Source organism: Brienomyrus brachyistius, chromosome 25 (genome assembly GCF_023856365.1).
Source record: "Brienomyrus brachyistius isolate T26 chromosome 25, BBRACH_0.4, whole genome shotgun sequence".
Taxonomy (NCBI): Eukaryota; Metazoa; Chordata; class Actinopteri; order Osteoglossiformes; family Mormyridae; genus Brienomyrus; species Brienomyrus brachyistius.
The window spans coordinates 7,113,884-7,133,338 of NC_064557.1; the positions used below are offsets into that span (position 1 = coordinate 7,113,884).

At 43.5% G+C, this 19,455-nt stretch overlaps 1 protein-coding gene across 1 annotated transcript in view; it reads right to left on the reverse strand.

Annotated features, from left to right (window-relative positions):
• Nucleotides 1-19,455, reverse strand: part of dnah6 (dynein, axonemal, heavy chain 6) — a 66,211-nt gene that overhangs the window by 44,364 nt on the left and 2,392 nt on the right. The window contains exons 6-42 of the mRNA XM_048996552.1: nucleotides 19,045-19,179; nucleotides 18,814-18,907; nucleotides 18,539-18,656; nucleotides 18,230-18,395; nucleotides 17,751-17,855; nucleotides 17,541-17,651; nucleotides 17,329-17,421; nucleotides 16,608-16,728; nucleotides 16,295-16,446; nucleotides 15,543-15,695; nucleotides 15,202-15,453; nucleotides 14,630-14,758; nucleotides 14,373-14,486; nucleotides 14,011-14,154; nucleotides 13,240-13,395; nucleotides 13,106-13,156; nucleotides 12,673-12,765; nucleotides 12,402-12,521; nucleotides 11,419-11,599; nucleotides 10,506-10,602; nucleotides 10,080-10,296; nucleotides 9,422-9,586; nucleotides 9,229-9,339; nucleotides 8,916-9,041; nucleotides 8,648-8,803; nucleotides 8,189-8,350; nucleotides 7,079-7,216; nucleotides 6,658-6,825; nucleotides 6,395-6,543; nucleotides 5,635-5,742; nucleotides 4,961-5,516; nucleotides 4,566-4,688; nucleotides 4,038-4,220; nucleotides 3,643-3,786; nucleotides 1,330-1,551; nucleotides 749-896; nucleotides 3-160 (exon numbers count right to left, since the gene is read on the reverse strand). Of these exons, the coding sequence (XP_048852509.1) occupies nucleotides 3-160; nucleotides 749-896; nucleotides 1,330-1,551; nucleotides 3,643-3,786; nucleotides 4,038-4,220; nucleotides 4,566-4,688; nucleotides 4,961-5,516; nucleotides 5,635-5,742; nucleotides 6,395-6,543; nucleotides 6,658-6,825; nucleotides 7,079-7,216; nucleotides 8,189-8,350; nucleotides 8,648-8,803; nucleotides 8,916-9,041; nucleotides 9,229-9,339; nucleotides 9,422-9,586; nucleotides 10,080-10,296; nucleotides 10,506-10,602; nucleotides 11,419-11,599; nucleotides 12,402-12,521; nucleotides 12,673-12,765; nucleotides 13,106-13,156; nucleotides 13,240-13,395; nucleotides 14,011-14,154; nucleotides 14,373-14,486; nucleotides 14,630-14,758; nucleotides 15,202-15,453; nucleotides 15,543-15,695; nucleotides 16,295-16,446; nucleotides 16,608-16,728; nucleotides 17,329-17,421; nucleotides 17,541-17,651; nucleotides 17,751-17,855; nucleotides 18,230-18,395; nucleotides 18,539-18,656; nucleotides 18,814-18,907; nucleotides 19,045-19,179 (5,619 nt within the window). The remainder of the gene's footprint in view (nucleotides 1-2; nucleotides 161-748; nucleotides 897-1,329; nucleotides 1,552-3,642; nucleotides 3,787-4,037; nucleotides 4,221-4,565; nucleotides 4,689-4,960; nucleotides 5,517-5,634; nucleotides 5,743-6,394; nucleotides 6,544-6,657; nucleotides 6,826-7,078; nucleotides 7,217-8,188; nucleotides 8,351-8,647; nucleotides 8,804-8,915; nucleotides 9,042-9,228; nucleotides 9,340-9,421; nucleotides 9,587-10,079; nucleotides 10,297-10,505; nucleotides 10,603-11,418; nucleotides 11,600-12,401; nucleotides 12,522-12,672; nucleotides 12,766-13,105; nucleotides 13,157-13,239; nucleotides 13,396-14,010; nucleotides 14,155-14,372; nucleotides 14,487-14,629; nucleotides 14,759-15,201; nucleotides 15,454-15,542; nucleotides 15,696-16,294; nucleotides 16,447-16,607; nucleotides 16,729-17,328; nucleotides 17,422-17,540; nucleotides 17,652-17,750; nucleotides 17,856-18,229; nucleotides 18,396-18,538; nucleotides 18,657-18,813; nucleotides 18,908-19,044; nucleotides 19,180-19,455) is intronic.

Consider the following 19,455-nt stretch of genomic DNA (forward strand, 5'->3'; position numbering starts at 1 on the left):
ACCTGGATATCCTTCCAGAAGAACTTCTCACGATCATAGAAGCCCTGGAAGTCCTGCAGTTGCCGCAGCAGTTCGATGGGAGGCTGTGAGCCGTAGGTGTCCAGCTTTGGCATGTTGAGGTCATCCACAAATATTACCACTTTCTTATTGGCTGGAGCACCTGTGATGTCACAATTACATGGCCACTCAAGGGAGAGATCAAACAACACACACGTTTCCACAGAGAACACTTTTTATATAGCTAGTGACATTCAGCCTGAATTATTAAATGCATATCATAGATCACAGAAATGCAGATGTCACGTCGCTTTACGGCGGTTCAACTAATTATATTTCAACTTTACGACTTTCTTTATCGACTTTCTGCGATAACGATGCACATTCAGTAGTCAGATTTGAATTTTGATCTGTTCCTAGTTGTCATAACATTTTCTACTATCGCTGGGCGACAGCAGCATCCAACCAGCTATACTTCCAGTCTCTGTAGTGATTGCAATTGTAAGCGTCTCATGTTGTTAAACACAGCATATCGTACAGTCTGTTTGTTTTCTGTGCTTAACCAAAAAAACTTGTATTCATCTATTTTTCAATTTATTGGTATTTAGTTAGCTACAGTAATGATTTACTTATGCAGTGACAGTAGTTTATTCCTCATATCATTTTCATTTACATATTTTCCACTCCATCAGATGAAATCTCCATCCCAATGAAATTCAGGGAGAACCAGCATGCTTTGAAGGCCCCTCACCGAGTACGTTCTTCCTCCTCTTTTCCAGTTTGGACTCAATAATTTCCTGTGTGCGTGCAGATGAGGTCTGGGCAGAGAAGCTGATGTAGACAGGGATGCAGCCTGTGGTGTCTTGGATGCTGTTGAGCAGGCCACGGGCGACCACAGACTGTAGCGGGAAAGGGAATGAGACCGCGGGACCTGCACTGGAGGGAATCTTCTTATTTTGCTCACAGGTTGAATGAAAGCACAGTGTCCACTAGCGGACAAAATTGTGGAAACGGCTATCATTTTTGGCATTATACTTACTGCCCAAATTACTACACAAATATTGGTGGTAGTTTATAAACATTATCACAGAATATCATAAATCATGTATTGGATGATTAAATAAGTAATTGGAGCAAAAGTCGAATAAAGTTCTGCAGTCTCTAATAACTGGAAGCGTTTCCACAGTTTTGGCTATTAGTGTAGCTATTCTAAAACGCAACGTAAATATTGAATTTTAACTGTAGCACCTCAAAACTTCTTAGATTCATCATTACATATTAGAGTTTATTGTTTTTCTTTCTTAAAGCTGAGTGGAATTAGAAGAGACCTACCTTCCCCACGCCAGTGGTACCAGTAAGGAGAACTGAGTGGCGCACTGACAGAAGCTTCTCCATGAGGTAACCATAGCGCACTGTGTCCACGGTGGGCACCAGCATCTCAAAGAAAGGGGTCTCTCTGTCGTACTTAAAGGCGGGGATGACGGATTCCCACGGTTCCAGCCGCATGTGGACAAAGTCCATGTACATGCTCCACAAGTCCCCTGAGCTGGGCAGCTGGAGAGGCAGGGAGGCACAGTCAGGGCGGCCGAACGCCGGATGCTGCCGGAAAGACTTCAAGGAATGTAAACTGACAACCAGCCCAGAATTCTGTGCTTAATATGTGGAGTTAAAACGTACTGAATGAAATGAAATGGCTGTTCATCCAGCCACACTATGGCAGTAACAATTTAGAGATACTGATCCGTGTCTATGATGTGCCTTTTGGTTCTGGGATGTTCCAAAGCAGATCCTTTCAAATCACAAATATACGTAGAGCTAGGGGAAGAGCTCAAACCCACAGCCTTGGAGAGGTGAGGCCACAGCGCAACCTACTGGCCACCGAACATCACAGCACAAAAATAAGGGGGAAGCATGTGGCTTAGTGAGTTAAGCCTCTGTGCCTGTAATCAGAAGGTCGCTGGTTCAAGCCCAGCCTCAGCTGGGTCAGTGGGTCCTTGGGTAAAGCCCTTAACCCCCAGCTCCCTGGGCACCACTACAGGTGGCTGCCTTTCACAAGCAGCTCGCTCTCTCCTGCAGAAAGCAATTTGGGGGAGGCATAAAGAGAATTTCCCCACAGGGATCAATAAGGTATCTATTATTATTATTATTATTCATAAATGACTTCCACAGTTAATGAGCACATTTTAGAGAGCAAGACAAACGCATGTATCTGTAAAACCCACCACAACTTGTATATCACCTTGTCTTGTTTAGGAAAGTGACAAAAATACAAATAACTTTCCAGTCAAAAACTAGCTGTATAATCCCTGATTACATTGGACAGCAGGTGGAGATGAAGAAAAAGTTATACCTGGGGGGGGCTGCAATAAAGAGGCACGAAAAGGGGAAAAGGTGAAATGTGGGTGGTGGAGCAGAGCTTTATACGCTGTTAAAACTGAATGATGTACATTGTAACGTACATCTTTGTATCAATATTCTCAATGTAAATATAAATGCTCAGCTGTTGAGAATTATTTTGCCCATTAGCCAGTGGAAGGTGAAAAGAGCTATAGGGCTGCTTCTGTCGATCAGTAACAGTACAGACTGATCTTCAGCCAAGGGTCGATACCGACCCCAGCCGGTGAAAGTGAGCTGCCCCTTGGAATCGCAGCAGGCTGCTAGGCAGCGAGGCTGATTTCTCTGCTGGTAGGATATCTGGGAAAGCAGTTCATTGTAACAGTGGCACATTATGAAGAAGCCATATCATTTAATGGGGCTGTGATTTTCCTATTTGCTTTATTTATTTTCCTTTTTGCTTTACAGGTTTTATTAGCAAAGCGTTAAATTTGATTTAATTGCAGTCCTTAAATGTACTTTATTATAATTATTATTATTAATAATAATAGTACATGCCTGTGTGTGGAAAAATCATGCTTTACAACTCCAGCCAACAACAGAGGAATAATGAAGTGGGAAAAGCAAAAGATAATTATTATACATTCATGTCCGAGTCTCGTCTCTGTAAATGCATGAAGGCGCAAATAACAGACTCATTGATTTATTTTTTTAAATAATGAAATATTGCTTTTAGAAAACAACAACTTGCCGTTTTTATACCCTAATAACACAACGTTGCCTTGCGGCAACGATACAGCTTTAGGGTCCAGAGGTCAGAGGTCACACAGATACTTATTAAAACATGATCTCCCAGCTGGAAAAAAAAAATAAATTTTTTATCCTACAAATAAAAATGTTCACGGTAGATAGCTAACTTATGTAATACAAAATTTATCTCCTTTTACAGTGCTTTTGTATTTCAACACTGGTAAAATGAGGCCTCGGAAATATATTCTTCCATTAATCTTCAACTATAAGGCATCGTTTGACACTGGCTACAGGTACTACTGCTTTGTGTAGAGGTCTGACACCATGTTGGTGTGTATATGGGTTCGGTCGAGCTCCGTCACTGTTTGCCAAGGGGTTCCCCACAGGCAACGTCACAAAGAGCTTAAACGGGAAGCCTGACACTACGCTGAACCTGAAGGCACTTCACTCTTCACTATAACAGAGAAATAAATGTGGTTCTTTCGGCAAAGCTACAATAATAAATACCTGTGTTTCTGGTCTTAATCTCTAGGAGGTGCTAATGAGTATTGAGAACCTTGCCTTGGCATCACTGTTGTCCTCAAACTGCTGCCTGACGAAGTGGTCGAACGCGTCCCAGTGGCTCTCCGTCAAGTTCCCTCCCACTGACCACAGATAGCAGAACACAAAGGTCTGGCACAGGACACTGTTCAACCTGTTTGGCTCCTATAACAAATTCAAAAATATTGGCTTAGGTTTACATTTTATATATAGATGGATTATGAATACAAACAAAATGCATAATGGAGTCTTTGATGCCCACTGCAGATTTGATAAAAACGATGGTGCAACATCATACGTAGCTGCAAGGTCAAAAACATCGAGGTTTTTATACAATTCTACATTATGATGCTAACAACTACTGGTCTAGCATCCAATGGATAATAAAACATTTAGTAGAATAAACCATGTTGTACCATGCTGAATCGAGGTCCATCCCTGCTCAGCAACAGTGCCTCCAGCAGGCGGCAGAGGGTTGTCACCTTACTGATGTCCACCTGAGCCATAGCCTGGATACGTGTCTTATTGACAAACTGCAGTCCCTTCTCCACATGCTCCTCAAACAGATTACGGAGGTATCCCCTCATGGGCTCTGTTATCTGTGGGAAAATGTACCGTAACTGTGGTAATTACAGTAAAAGTTAATTTTATTAAAATAACAAGGGATAACAAGTACCTCCCTTTCCTACAACAGAATTGTTTTGCTCAGATGTTTTAACATTCATGCTCAGAATTCCATACACTCCTAGTTCAAGTTTTCTTTTACAAAAACCCTTCATGGCGCTACGATCATTGTGACATCAGAGGGGGCGGGGCAGCCTTGATGGCTAAAGATCCTAGCAAAGTCGCAGTATACAGTCGTCTATTTATCTTAATAGCTCATCCAGACTAATATAGTAAAGATTAGATCTTTTCTGTCACTAATGGAGAATACATGACCTTACTTTTTCGGGAAGCCCTGTGATCCATGACTGCACATAGGGCATCCATTTCAGCTCATTAGGATCAATGTAGACCATCCCGCAGCGACTGACGGTGGCGGGTGAAGCCACAGCCAGGTCCTGGACCTGAGATGGAGGCAAACCAAGAAGGTAAGGATGACACATGGGCTGTTCCCCAGTGCCAAGAATGAAAATACCATACTTGTGGTCTTGGCAAGACTGCTCCTGCTACCCAGCCTCCCAAGAATCCTTGATATTAGGGGCGGAGCAAGAATCTAGGGATTTACCATCCTTGGGTTCTTGTGTTCTTGGTACTGGAACTGGTCGTCGGCAATGGAAGACGACATAAAATAGGTACACGAGTACGGTCAAGCTGCCGTTCTCATCGCCACCCTTACCTCAAACATCATGTGGATGGACGGCGTGAGCTTGATCCTCTCACTATTGGCCAGGCACAGCATCTTGTTGTCGTCCAGCACGGTGTTCATGTTCTCGATCCAAAGGGCATCCACAGGCCCATCGCTGACCACCCACTTGTGCTCGTCGCTGGGGTCGGTGGTAGCTGTCCGCACGGTTAGGGCCATCAGGCCATCCCGCCACTCCAGAGTGAGTGGGTTCACCTCGCCATACAGCTCTCCCATGCTCACCGACTTGGGATTCAGTACGTAAGTTTTGACGGGCAGGTAGAAGGGGTTCTTGTGCCCTCTGGAGTAGAGCATCTCCAAGGCCTTGGCCAGGACGGTGTAGACGGTGGTCTTGCCACCACCCGCGGGCCCCACTAGCATGACACCATGACGTACAATCATGGTCTCGTACAGTTGGATGACCTTGTTTGTCATGCTGGGAAGGGGTTGCAGATGAAGCTGACCCAGGCAGTCTACGATGGTGGACTGAAGAACTCCATAGTCGTGGTCAGGGATGGTCACACCCGGAAACAGGTCTGAGAGGATGCCTCTGTGGAATTACGCAAGACAAAAGTTTTTCTGGACTCCAGAAGCTTTTGTTTGCAATTATGGCTGTCATTGGTCTGGCCATATCCTGCATAACGATATGACAGATTCTCAACGCTTACCCAAAAAGCAAAGCATCGTCTGTGAGGAACTTGGGAAGGTTGGCGTCTCTGAGTGCTCTGATCAGGACCACGTCTTCACTAAGGTCGGGATTTTCTCTCTTTAGGGACCTGGAAATTCAGAATAAATAACTTTTCAGGCTCTGGTTACTCCATTGATTACTCTTGAAAAATAAACTTGGTTCCACACACTTACATACACACAGGGCTGGAAATTAAACTCAGCCACTTGCTTTAAGTGAGTAAGTTAGATAAACGGTGAGTACTACAAGCACTAACGCAGTGGCTCATAAAAAATGTAGAGTTAATTTCTGTAGAGTTAATCTCTACAGAGTTAATTCAGTATTTTCCCTAAACAGCTGTTATTAACCCTGAGTAGCTGTATGTTGTTAAAGCCCATTGTAAATAAATACCAGTTCATCCATAATTCAGCAAAGCATACTGTTTTTATTGCCTTGTGAGCAGCCCATAATAATGGCTTAGCTATATATTTGGATTTATGGTTAGTATAAGAGCAAATTCACTGACACTGACTTTTGAGTGTCACAAGATGCTTGTGCTTGTAAATCAATCCCCCATAAATTAGTATGCACTGCAAAAAGAAATCTAAGCATGGAATTGCAGCCATACTCCATATCCGCCCCTAGAAATTCACAATAGTCCTGAGTTTTGCATGTATTTCTGGCAGTGAAGTGCCAATACAAGTGAAGGGAAGTCATTGTGGACTCGGCCAGCCATCGTGGCCTGGGGTTCATCCCCTCACCCAGCCATGACGAGCACAGATTTGACGGCCCGCATGCCAAAGTCGTAGTGGTCCTGCTGAGAGAGCTGCTCGCTGCACAGTTTGTACATCTGGGTCATCTTTCGGGCCAGAGCCTTACTGGACTGGAAGCCTTCGGAATAGAGGATCACCTGCACGATAGGTAAAAAGGCCACATGTTGATGAGACGTCTGATACACCTGGAGCAGAATCGAGAGTCCTCTGTCACTGTGACACGCATGACGAGATGATTGGCCGCCGGTGACCTCAGCGATCAGAGCGTAGTTGGGCACCATCATGGCTACTGGTCGGAAGAGAGCCTTCAGGTTGTCTGGCAGCTCCGTCCTGCCCGCATAGCCGGGGTTCATGGTGATGAAAGCCGCACACGTCGTCACCAGCTTGATCTCTCGGCCCTCGAACATGAACCTGGACAGCTGGGGTGTGACCCGTCGACAACCAGGGGCGGCAGGTTAGAACACAGACCGAAAGATTTCTTCGAGGAAGCAAAAGCGCAGGTGTGACTCTATATCCAAAGTGTGACACGCCTCAGATGGAAGAAAATCCTCAACTTGGAATTCAAGGGATAAACTTATTAAAACCACAAAAATTGGGATTTGGGATCGTGAACAGAATGACTCGTTGAGACTTGTGGTGCGGCGTGGCTGCGGATTTGGGGAAGCGTACTACCTTAGCCAGTTTCGCATGGCGGATGGCGATGAGCTGCTGAGCAATGACGGACAGGACCTCGACGTCAATCCGGTTAAACTCGTCGAAACAGCACCAGGCCCCCGACTGGGCCAAGCCGCTAAAGAACCGGCCCATCATCTGATTAAAGAGAGGTTTGAAAGCGGGTCTATTAACAAATGGAGGAGTGTGAATTCAGATAAGCATGGTGTAATTAATTAAAGTGTGATTTAAAAAAAAAAAACAGTGGAATACTGATTCACAGTAGCTAAAAATAAATATGAAGATGGTTTCTATGGATTTATAAAAAGAGGAATGGATTTTGTAATAAGACTGCAGTGAGGCGCCGGGTATCATTTCCATTTGAATGTATCAGGCGAAAAATAAAAGCTGTCTGTCATCTTTGGTAACAAAAATGCATTGATAGAGCTCTGCTATTCAGAATAAAGCTGGAAACAAGAATGGACTCAGGGAATCTGCCCTAAAAGATTATTCCCTGAAAAGGATTAACCTCAAATGAAATCATTAAAGAGTAAAGTGAATCACCACTGACTTTATTTTAAAAATGTAAAAGTACTGAACAGCAGGATGACAGCAAAGAAAATAAAAATAAGCAATTGTATTAATGGGATTTAAAAATTCTCAATTCCTGATGCATTTTTTAATTATTAATGCACTTAACTGAGAGAAATATATTTCATGCAATTAAATGTGAAACGTAAAATATCATTATGTTTGTAATGTGCTATGAACCTTGCTTGTATGTCACTTTTAGATGTTTTGGGAAAACAAATAAATAAATAAATGTACCGTCAATGTAATGGCAAAAGCATTTTAAGATTCATAAAACAACACTTGGGTTATGCTGACACCTAGTGAGAGTCTGCAAAAAAGCATGCATTTGGTGTTCAAGTCAGGACCTAATGGGAAAGCTGATAGAGAAAGAGGAAGAAAGCAAGTAACAAATCAAACGATACAGTATATGGGTTAATTAAGGAGATGGTCCATGTAAACTGAGTAGCAGTAATGGGGTAAAGAATATGCTGGATATCATGGATATCAAAGAGAGGTGAAAGGAGTTTGATGGGAGAAGGGTAACAGACAGGGAGGCACCTTGTAGTCCAGGCCGTCCGAGCAGTTGAACACGACACACTGAATGGCCAGGGCTTTGGCAAGATCCTTGGTGGTTTCGGTTTTGCCCGTCCCTGCTGGCCCGGCCGGGGCACCGCCCAAGTCCAGCTGCAGCGCCCCCATCAGGCAGAGGTAGCAACGGTCCTGAAAATTCAATTTGTTACATATCGACTCGAGCTTCTATGTGGTCATTCAGTCTCGTATGCAGATTTCCCTGCCGTTGTTCTGCAGTGCCATAGAGGTTTCTGGAAAATACAGGCCCTGGAACATGAGACTCGCCTCACAGGTTAAGATTCTAAACCCCACAATACACCCACAAACTCGTTTTATTTTTGAGAGATTTAGATTTAGGGTTTGTCTGATTACCTTGTACAATATGCAGTCATATAGGAACGTGCATAAAATATGTGGCTGTCATATTTCTGTGTGAGGAAGGCTTACAGTGAGGGGTGTGATCACAAGCCGGGGACAAGCACCCAGGTACTCGTATCCGTAAATGTACTGCGACAGAGCCATCCTGGCCACGCAGTGGTCTAGGTCGAGGTCCCAGTCGTACCGGAGCTGCCTCTGCCACTGAAAGCTGCTCCTTGAATCAACCTGTCGGGTGCAGACACGAGAGGGAGAGAGCACGCGTTTATCGCTCTGAAGGAATGTCCATGCAGGAATTTCACCAGCCCTTCTGTTGCCCCGGATCGCGGCCAGGATTCACCTTTTCCTTGATGAGGTCAGTGACGATGTCACGGGCATGCACGTCGATGGTGATGAGGGCGGTGATGATGTTCCTGTGCAGCTTGGGCAGGCTGCCACGCACCAGCGCGGCCAAATCATTCAGCCTCTGCACGATCAGGAGAAACGGCACTTATTTGCTGGGCGAAATCAAGGTGGGACTCAAGTAGGAACAGAACGGCAAATGAAGGGTGACCTTCAGCAAGCAGGGAAAGAGGCAGCACGGAATGACATGCATAGATGTCACGGATATATAATTAAACATATTTCATTCATGTATTTGCTTTGAACCATACCTCAAAATTGACCTTTTCGAACTGTTGAAGAGCTTCAAAGTGGTCATGCTCCCCTTCTAAACAGCTGTCCAAGTCTCGACACCACATCAACTGGGAAACAGTCAGCACGACCTAGAAGACGGAACCCAAGCCTTGAGTGTCATGGTCAGAAATTGAAACTGACACCGTTGAAATTGCCTTAGTGGAGCTGTACCTGCGAGGGGTGTCCTGCCACCACCCACTCTGCCCTGGGCTTGCTCTGATAGTCCGCGATCGAGGCCTTGCTCAGACGCCTCAGGGACGAAAACATGCCTTCCTCTACCTTTCCCAGCCAGTCTTCTACATTCCCACGAGCCTTCAACCCTTTCCCAAGACCCACCTACAGTACATCAGATGAAGAGGGAAACCAATGTGATCCACAAATTGAAATGCTTCAAGGCCACAACCAAAATAATACCCGTGAAGCCTATTAGTACAGGCTGCCCCCAGCTTACGAACGAGATCACTTCCCCAAGTCTGCCTTTATGTCAGATTAGTAGAATTAAGTCAGAGTAGTAGAAGTACCAGTAGCAACTACATAAAATACTGTATTGTAACTCGAGCAATGAACTGCTGAAGCCGTGTAATGTTTTCATGAGTGTTGCAAAGTAGTGCGGGTGTTCGTTATTATAACCATTGTCTTTAGCTATTTAGTTCAGCTTCTGTTTTATGGCAGCCCCTTCATAACAGTACAAGTGGTTCTTAACCTGGGCACTACCCGTAGTTTAAAAATATGTTGGTAGCTATTGAAAAACTCAAGGAGCTCAGTCTCGTTCGCCACACCAGCAGGACACAGCTTGTATCATTTAAGATCGAAGACCTGCAGCACTGACCTTCTCTCCCTCAGGAGAGACCATGGCCAGGATGTCATTGCTGAAGACCTTCTCTGTGTCTCCCTTGTCGGGGGCATCGGCGGGCGGTGGGGAGACGGACGCAAACTCCAGTCGAGCAATAGCATCGAAGCATTTCCGCAGGTGCGGCTGCACTGCCTGAGGGTTCCTAGTTTGCGCCAGGATTTCAAGCAGCTCGTCGTTTGACAGGAAGTAGAACCTGAACACAACACAACTGGAACGTGAACATAACTGACAATTAAATGTAACATACCGTATCGGAATGATAGGTATAAGAAACAATTTTATTCTTTTATGAATGATTAAAGCCATCGACTGAATTCACCATTTACAGTATGAAATGGGTACTTGGACACTGCCAGTGTAGTTAAGAACACTCCCCCAGGTACAGACCCCCTTTTTCCTGACCTGGGGAAGATGACCCTCTTGGATTCCAAGTATGCTTCTAGACATTTCTGAATCTGGTCCAGTAAAACATTATTGTTCTGGAACATTTCCAGCAGACCTGAAAACACAAATCAAAATAAAAATAGAGAATGTTGTCTTTATAAAACTGAGATCAGTGGCCTGTACTACAAAGCGGGGTTACTGGCTTATCGGGGTAACTTGTCGGATTTAAGCCAGTAACCCCACTTCGTAATACAGGCCACAGACCAAGCATGGTTTAGATGGTTACATGGTTCCAGACCCCCAACTGGTCCGTGTTTTTGCTCCGTCCTAAGTCCTGCAGGGAGCAAAAATGCACACTATCTGGGCGTCCCCAAGGGCCAGGATGAGAAACACAGGTTTAGATTCTTTGCCATTTATATTTATTTAAAAGTAAAAATCATATCCTAAAGTTCAACTACAATTTTAAACAAACATGAATGAACCCATCCATCCATCCATCCTTGTTCTGTAACCACAAAACTTATTCAGGGTTGCAGAGCCTATTCTGGCAGCTACAGGTGCAAGGTGGTGAACAGCCCATGATGAGATGCCAGTCCGTCACACAGCTACAGGCAATTCCACAACTCCAACTAACCTCCGCATGTTTTTGGACTATGGAGGTAGGGGGGAACCAGAGTACCTGGAGGACACCCCACAACAAGACAGGGAGAACATACAAACTCCACACACATGGAACCCTGGTCCCAGAGGTGTGAGGCAGCAGTGCTAACCACTGCACCATTGTGCCCCCCCCCCCCCATGATAATTAACCAAAACATCTAAAAGTAAATGCTATGGACAACATACTGAAATCCATTACATATAATGCATTTTGCCTGTCCTTGTTCTCGTCTGGACTTTGTGAGGCCTCAGGTCTCTGCTCTCTTCCTACCTGGCTGCGTTGCAGCCCGCAGGGCCTTGGGCAGCTGGTTCACCCTCCTCATGATCTCCTTCCAGGACTTGTCTACTTGCAGGAACATCTTAGCCTCAGCTGGCAGCTGCCTTTGGATATCCGGGGCGCTGAAGATGCTCTCGAGATACAGCCAGTTTCTCTGACACGTCAGCCACTCGTCCTGTTTACGCAAATGTAAACAACGGTCTACAAGCAGCATCACCTAGTGATGGTGATAGCAATGGCTACGATGTCCCCGGGGGGAAAGGGGGTGTCGACTGCACACTGTCAATCACAGCCTGGTTTAACCAATGAAAAATGGCTCGTAACTGTCATTAGGCATGTATTAATACACCCAATTCATGATTTTGATTCATTCATAACACTGAATTCACGATTCAATTTTCCTGTGATGTTTTTCAAAAAAATTTTGCACTTTTTCTTAATTTTTTTTTTTTCCCATTCTTTACCAACATAAATATTCCTTTTGTTAAATAAACTTTTGTTTCATTTGCTTAATCAAAAATCATTACTGAGACAAACAACTGTAGCCTGTAGGAGGATTGCAGACCAACTTGGTATAAAAGCAGTTTTAAGAATCCAGTCATTAGTTGTTGCACTTTCTGCTGACTAAACAATGCAGTTACGGCTTGGAAAAACTAGATTATACATCCTCATAATAATTTGAGCTCATTTTTTATTTCTGAAATTCAAATTGTCGGAAATTTGTAGCGCAATTTATCGTTACACAACATATAGCTACATGCTTACGTGTCAGGGAATGATAACACACAATTAATAGGCCGTGTGCTTCAAAGCCTAATTTTTCCCATTAGTCAGTAAAATACAATGCGAAAAAGATATTTGATTAAATGTAATGCAACACCTATCAACAATACATCCCATTCTTGAATAGATCATTTTTGCTGGGACATCAATATAATGCAAGCATTGGAGGATCATGGGTTAGGTTCTGGTCTCACCAGAGTCTGACTGAACAGGGCCAACTGTGTCTGCCACTCGTCCACTTTGGCCTTGATCGGGCCCACATAGCGAGAGGACGCCACCGCAGCTAGATTGATGACGCTGTCGTCTAGCAGAACCTAAACACAGCGGACGTGAGAAGCGGTCTAAGAGGCCTCTGTGAGGGAGTTCGTAGAGAGGAGCAGCGGAGACAACAGCGACAGGTGGCATGCGCAGGCAGGAAATGCGATTTCACGCCGAGCCTTAGTCCCCAGAGGAAGGAGCACTGACCTGAATATCGTCCGTCCCCCCGAGAATAAACACGTCTTTGGACTCCCGATGAGAGAGCACCACGAGCTCTGTGCTCTTCCAGCAATCTTCCACCTGAAATGGATGTGATGGATGGAAACACGTTTAATATTAGAGTGAAACGGTAACATTTAATGCAGACGAGCATAAAGGAGGGTGGTGTGACGGCTTCTGACCAGGGGCCTGTATCACAGTCGGATTCTTCGCTTAGCTGGATAAGTCCATTTAAACTGGGGAACCTTAAATCCGACAAGTTATCCGGCTAAGCGAGAAGTCTAACTTTGTGATACAGGTCCCAGGATACGAGGTTAGAAGATGGATGGGAATATAAAGGGGAAAGAAATTCATGAAACATACAGAAGGTGCGTTGAAGTTAAGAACAGTGAATACACACTATGAATGAATATGTCCGCACCTTTTTGAGAACCGTCTCTAGGGAAGCTTCACCTGAGGCTTGCCCTGAAACCTGGAAACGATATTTTATACATCAACCGACTTCTGCCTGTTGAACGGAGAGGGTTTACGATATGAGCACAATGCGTTTGTCACCTCCTGGATCCTGGAGTCAAAGCCAAAGATCCCAAGGTCCTCCAAGATGGCCAGTGTGAGTGGCTCGGCAACTAAACTGGTGCCCACAATCTGCTCCAGCATGTCCCAGTGTCGTTCTTTGAGGTATGGGTTCCTCAGGTTAGTGACAACTGGGAGCTGAAAACATGGGGAATGAGTTCATGTGAACAAATGGATCCTCCATCTTTGTGTAACGCTTTACTTAAATGCACCTTCATAATACAATCATCATGCATTCACAGAATATTCATAATGCATTCATATAACATTCATAAACAGCATATAAGTATACCTTAACATACTAACATACCTTAACAGCTTAAATACACATTAACAAACATTATATATTAATAACAGACATTATACTTGTATCATTGTATAACATTTCTATTAATGTATATTAACATCTCAACATGTATTAACAGCTTTAATATATACTTACATGCTGCTTATGAATGCATTATGAATGTTCTGTGAATGCATAATGATTGTATTATGAAGGTGCAGTTAAAGTAAAGCACTACCCATTTTTGGACAGTGTTTGAAAGACCGTGACTTTAACATTATACATGCCACTAAATCTGTATCAAAATCTGGACATAGTGAGGTTCTGGAAACTCACCTCTTATCACTCATAATTAATAATCACTGTGAAAGGGATATTGTCCTGTCATCAATCTAATAAAGGATGATGAATTGGAGATGTAGAGGAAGCCCCATGCAATTAAGGTGCTAAGATTTTGTCAAATCTACCTTTTCCCTCATGCTGTCCACGTGATCCTTCAGCCTGGACACCACGTTATTGGGTGGGAGACCTTTCTCCAGTTGCATCACGATTTTGCTGTATTTTGTGACTTGAGCACTCAGCTCTTCAGGGTCCAATTCCTCAAACTTGCACTGGAGAGAGCATGAGGAAAACGAATCAAGAAATAACCAGCGAGACACTGAAAAGGCGATATACCACACAAAACTCATCACCATCACCATTCTTGGTGCTGGGTCAACCTAAAAAAATGTACATTTCTTTGCAAAGAACTTCAAAGACAAATGAAAACGCAACCTGTCCACCAGATATTTACACCTGCAGTGCGTGGACTTCGTTCAGCTGCTCTTACCTCCATCCAGTGAGCTTGTAGGACCTCCCATTCCTCCAGAGATTCCCAAAGCAGCCTCCTCAACATAACCTCCACGCTCAGCTCCTCCAGAGCCTCGTATTTTGTAACCTCCACCTGCAAGAGTGTAGCACCAACCCTGTTTAGCATGTAAAGCTGAATACTTACTGAACAACCTTCACAGTCTGTGACTCCATAAAATTCTAGGTGCAATGAGATCTATCAGGTCAAAGTCGGTGGTAAATAGGAAGTTGTTTCACCTTGAAATTCTTCTGGTACTTATTATACTGGAGGGCTTGAGTTTGCAGATCCTCGATGGTTCTGTGAATCTCCTCCAGTAGCTCCTTCACCACTGACCTTTCAGCAGTGATGTCCAGTGTTTGCTGTTCCTGGAACAGTAAGTGGTGTGAATTAAAACAATTAATTTGGCAAATATGCCACTTAATACTTTCCAATTAAACCTATTTGATCTGTTTAGTTTCACAGATGTAAGAAGGCGCACATATTGCTGTAAAGTTTTGGCTCATGGGAGATATTTTTACACAAAAATGTTCAGAGGGCAGAATGAAAAATGATTGGTTCAGAGAGAACCAATCAGATTGTACAGGAGGTAGGTCTGTAGCCAACCAATCAGATGTCTTGGTCCTGCCACCTGTATTTGCTTGGACCCATCTCCCGTACAATCTGATTGGGTATTTCTCTGAAAATGTCATTTTTCATTCTTCCCTCAGAACATTTTGTGTATGTAAAACTCCCACAAGCCAAATGGATGAGATAGGATTGGCATATACAGTTCTCCATAGAAGCATGTTTTAAGGTAGATATAAATCACCTGAGCCTGCTGCGTGAGCCTCCTGACCTCTCTGTTAAGGTCATCGCTATCACGCTGCAGATGTTGACAGAACTTCTCAATGTTCATGTCTCTCTCGCCGTCAGCCTTGTCGATGGCATTGCGCACGCTGGTGATGGAAGGCTTCAAGGTAGTGTACATAGCAAAGTCTTCAGGCGGCGTGGGCACAGAGTACTGCTCAATCAGCGTGTACATCTGGCTAACTGTCTCAGCCTCTGCATCCAACATGTCAATCTAATGGCGGGAAACATCACATTAAAATTTCAACACTGAACATCTGTAACTCAGGATAAACAGAGGTGACAGCAATCCTCTAAACTCACCCTCTCCTGAATCTCATCTAGGAATGTCAAGGATTTGACAAATTCGGCAGTAGATGTGGGCAGAAATTCCAATTTAAACTGTGCATCCTGGAGCTCAGCCATGATGGTGTCCATCTTTTTCTTTGCCAAAATGGGTAACATGTCGTTGATGGCCTGGAAAAAGGAGATGGTGATATAATTACTGAACTTACACAGCGATGCAAGCTAATCATGCTACAAGCTAAAATTTCCTGCATACATCCATAGTCATATAGATACTCAAAGATGCAATAGAGGCAATTTTGTCTGAAGTATCCATCTGAGAATGCTTGTAGTGTAAATGTATCATGACATCTTGCTCTTGTAAGGGTTTTTTTTTTATGTATTTCTCAATGTGTACATATACATAAACACCCAAAAACCGGCAACGGTTGGCATTAAAGTGTGTGATTTTGAGATGTATACAACCCACCAGAGACTCAGAGAGAAAATCATTTCTATTTCCAAAATTATTTACAGCTACAAATGAATACAATCCTCTCTTCTGTTCTCTGAATCTCGATGTGAAGTTGTGCCTTCACACACACACCATAAACGTACCATCCTGTCTGCAGTGCTTGAAGACTCTGCATTCCCTGCAGCCTATGACTGCTGTTTATACAAGCCACCCTGAATGGTTGGCAGGATTAAAGAAATCTCACTCTGTAGCTACAGTATTATAATGCAATAATGCATCAGATACCGTCTGTCTGGCTGTGATTATAGCATCTTACCTCTAAGCAACGCAGGGGAGAAGGAACCAGCTTCGCCTGGAATTGGCTGGTTTCCACAAGGAGGAGTCCCAGATGTCTCTTCTGTTTAATGGCTAGAGCTTCCTTGTGCTGCTTGTGGTGCTTCTCTAGATTGTCCCTGAAGAAGTCTACTCCTGTACCATTAACATATTAGGAAGTTTAACACAACTATTTATAAACTTGAAGGAATTATAGGCACATAAGCAAATGCTCAACAGATGGGATCGTTAAATATCTTTTTATGCATTTTTATACATATTTGGGGGAAAAAAACACACAAACTGGGTGGTGATACCGTGGTCCTGCTTCTTGAGAACGTCTAGGTCCAAACCCATGTTCTCCTTGAAGAAGAGACGGAATCGCTCCAAGGTGTGAGCGTACACATCTGCTGCTCTGAAGGAAAACTGCAGAGCTTGCTGGTAAGACGTGTGAATAGAGAGATGCATACCATCAGCATCTTCCAGACAACAGCGCTAATTTATCAACCTGGATGATGGCTAACTGAGCCGAGCAGCCATCCACAGTCATTACAGGCCGTTCTCAGGTTACGTACGAGGTCCGTTCCCTAACCCTATCTTTAAGTCGAATTTGTAGGTAAGTCAGAAAAATAATGCAATACATAATAATAATGATACTGCATATAATACTTTTATTATTAATAATTATTGTAACTACATACAGTACTGTACCGTAGCTATAGCTGAAGCCATGCAGTTTTTTTTTGCAGGATTCACAAAGTATTGTGTGCATTTTCTTATTACAAATCATCGCATTTATCCTGATTTTTTTAATAGCAGGCTTTTTGTCTGTTCATGAGTACAAGTTGTCCACAAGTTGGACATTTTTAACCCGGGGACTAAACAATGAGTAATTAAGATCATGGTTAGTTTTTGCAACAATACCATAAAATACTATACTATGGTATAGAACGACAATATCTTTTATGAGGCCTTGCACTAACATTCATTTGAACATTAGCCCATTGTAGCAACAATTCTCACAGTTCTAATGGTCACCTTTATATTCTCGATGAGAGTTTGCAGAAGGTTCTCATCCCTGAACATCATCTCCAAATTGTGGCTGTCCTCGGACATCTCACCATCCACCTCCTGTAACATCATGGTCTCAGTGAGGTGATTCTAAAATCCCAACATCCTGAAGCAACACTCTATACGCAATAGACTAATGAAACGACTGAACGAAAATAGCAGGACAAGCACACGTCTACCTTGCTGCTCCGTAATGACTCTGTGAAGGCATCAAAGTGGGAGTCGAAGAGTAGGGTATCCACTGAGAGCACTGTCTCCTGAAAACGCGTGATGATCTCCCCAACGCTGTCCTGTCATCCATTCCAAAGTCATACATCAGAGCCTAACAGTGAAAACTATACTAGACAGCCCTTGCACAGACACTACAACTGCAGATAATCTCTACTAACCAGGAAGTCTTCTAGGGAAGGCTTGAAGGACAAATTCTGGGTTTCTAGCACCACCTCTGCTGTGAACACTGGTGGAGGTATAGCGGCCTTGTCCACGACATTGACCTGTAGTCAGCAGTAAAAAGTGAGAGGCATTTAACACAATACCTGACAAATGACGAGACAAAATACTTCACCCAAATATGCAGCCTTAAATTCAGCATACAAATTAAGTTACATTGCAAAGCAAATTAAATGTTTTTCAAATAATTAACCCTAAATGCTAAAACATGCTAAAGTACAATTCCTAACCTCAACAAGTTTTATCACTGAGGTTGAGTATTTGCTCTAAAACACAAGATACACCTGGTCCTTTCAAATGAATGATTATAGCACATTGCTTCCCTACAAAAAGATACTGTAACACGAGTAATGAATTAAATTAGAATCTTTTTAAGTAACCCTGGTTAGCATGACAGCATTGCCAAAAATGTTGCTACCTTCTTGGTCTCCTCTTCGGGTTCAGAGAGACACCAGTTCTGGATGACATCCTCTGAGGGAGTATTTTCAATGTGCTCCTTCAGGAAGCTCAGCAACGAGGTCACAGAATTCACCACCAGTATGTACAAGGTGTCCAGAATTAGGTAGTCCACCAGTCTGATAAAGCTGAACAGTTGGTCACCATCAACAGTACGAACATTACAGTACTTCAGGCGAGGGTAAGAACACAAAGCACTCCTCTGAAATGTGGATAGAAGGTTTTTAAAAGTATATGAGCCCATTTAAAGAATGTATATATGAAAACAAACCACGTGAGACGTCTGCAGTGGGATCTCTTCATGACCTGATGAAAACAAGGAATGTCTAGTGGCTTCTCCGAAAGAATCTCCATCTTAGACATTGTCTGTCCGGCTAGAACTTGTTCTCCTGCAGTTGAGACAATGAATTGCAGGTTTTGTTGTTGTACAATAAAAATCAGTCTCCCTGCCTCTTCCCCAGCTTGAGATCGGTGACCTGGGTGTTGAGACAATTTTGCTCCTACTGCTGTTGCTTCTCTGCACCTGGGAGCCACCGAGGTAATTACCGGGCATGTATCCAGCCTCCAGCAGCGCTGTGCAGCATGCGGTCTTGGTCACCTCCTTCACCAGCTCCCTGAATTCCTCCAGGCGAGAAGATACCTGCAAAAAACACAGAGCACCACAACTGACCTCACAGCAATATACTCAATCGTCAAATTTCAACAGGTTTTTTTTCACAAACTTAAAATCAGATATTATATAAAATACACGTATGGTTCAATAGATTGAAACCACACCTCCTTCAGGTGTTGGTACTGGGCACTCTGGAACTCCTTGAGGGTATAGGTGTGGTCCTTCTCGAAGCGGCATAGATCCATGTCACTTATACGGTAACACATCTCCCAAATGTCAATGAGTGCAGGACGTAGTGACTGGGGACAGTGATGGAAGATGCTCACTGGTCAGTATATTACTCTTCTGAAAAGCATGTTATCCAAGTTTGATTTTATAAAATATCAATGATGATTGATTTCCATTCAGCAAAGCACAATAGCTCTGGGTGTGAATCCTGGCTCTACATTTGCTGTGTAGAATGTATATGTTCATCCGCTGCCAAATGGATTATCTTAAATTTTAATGCATGTATGAGGCCTATGATGAACTGATATCTCATTGTAGGGGTTCCCTTGCCTTGTGCACTCCCCCTG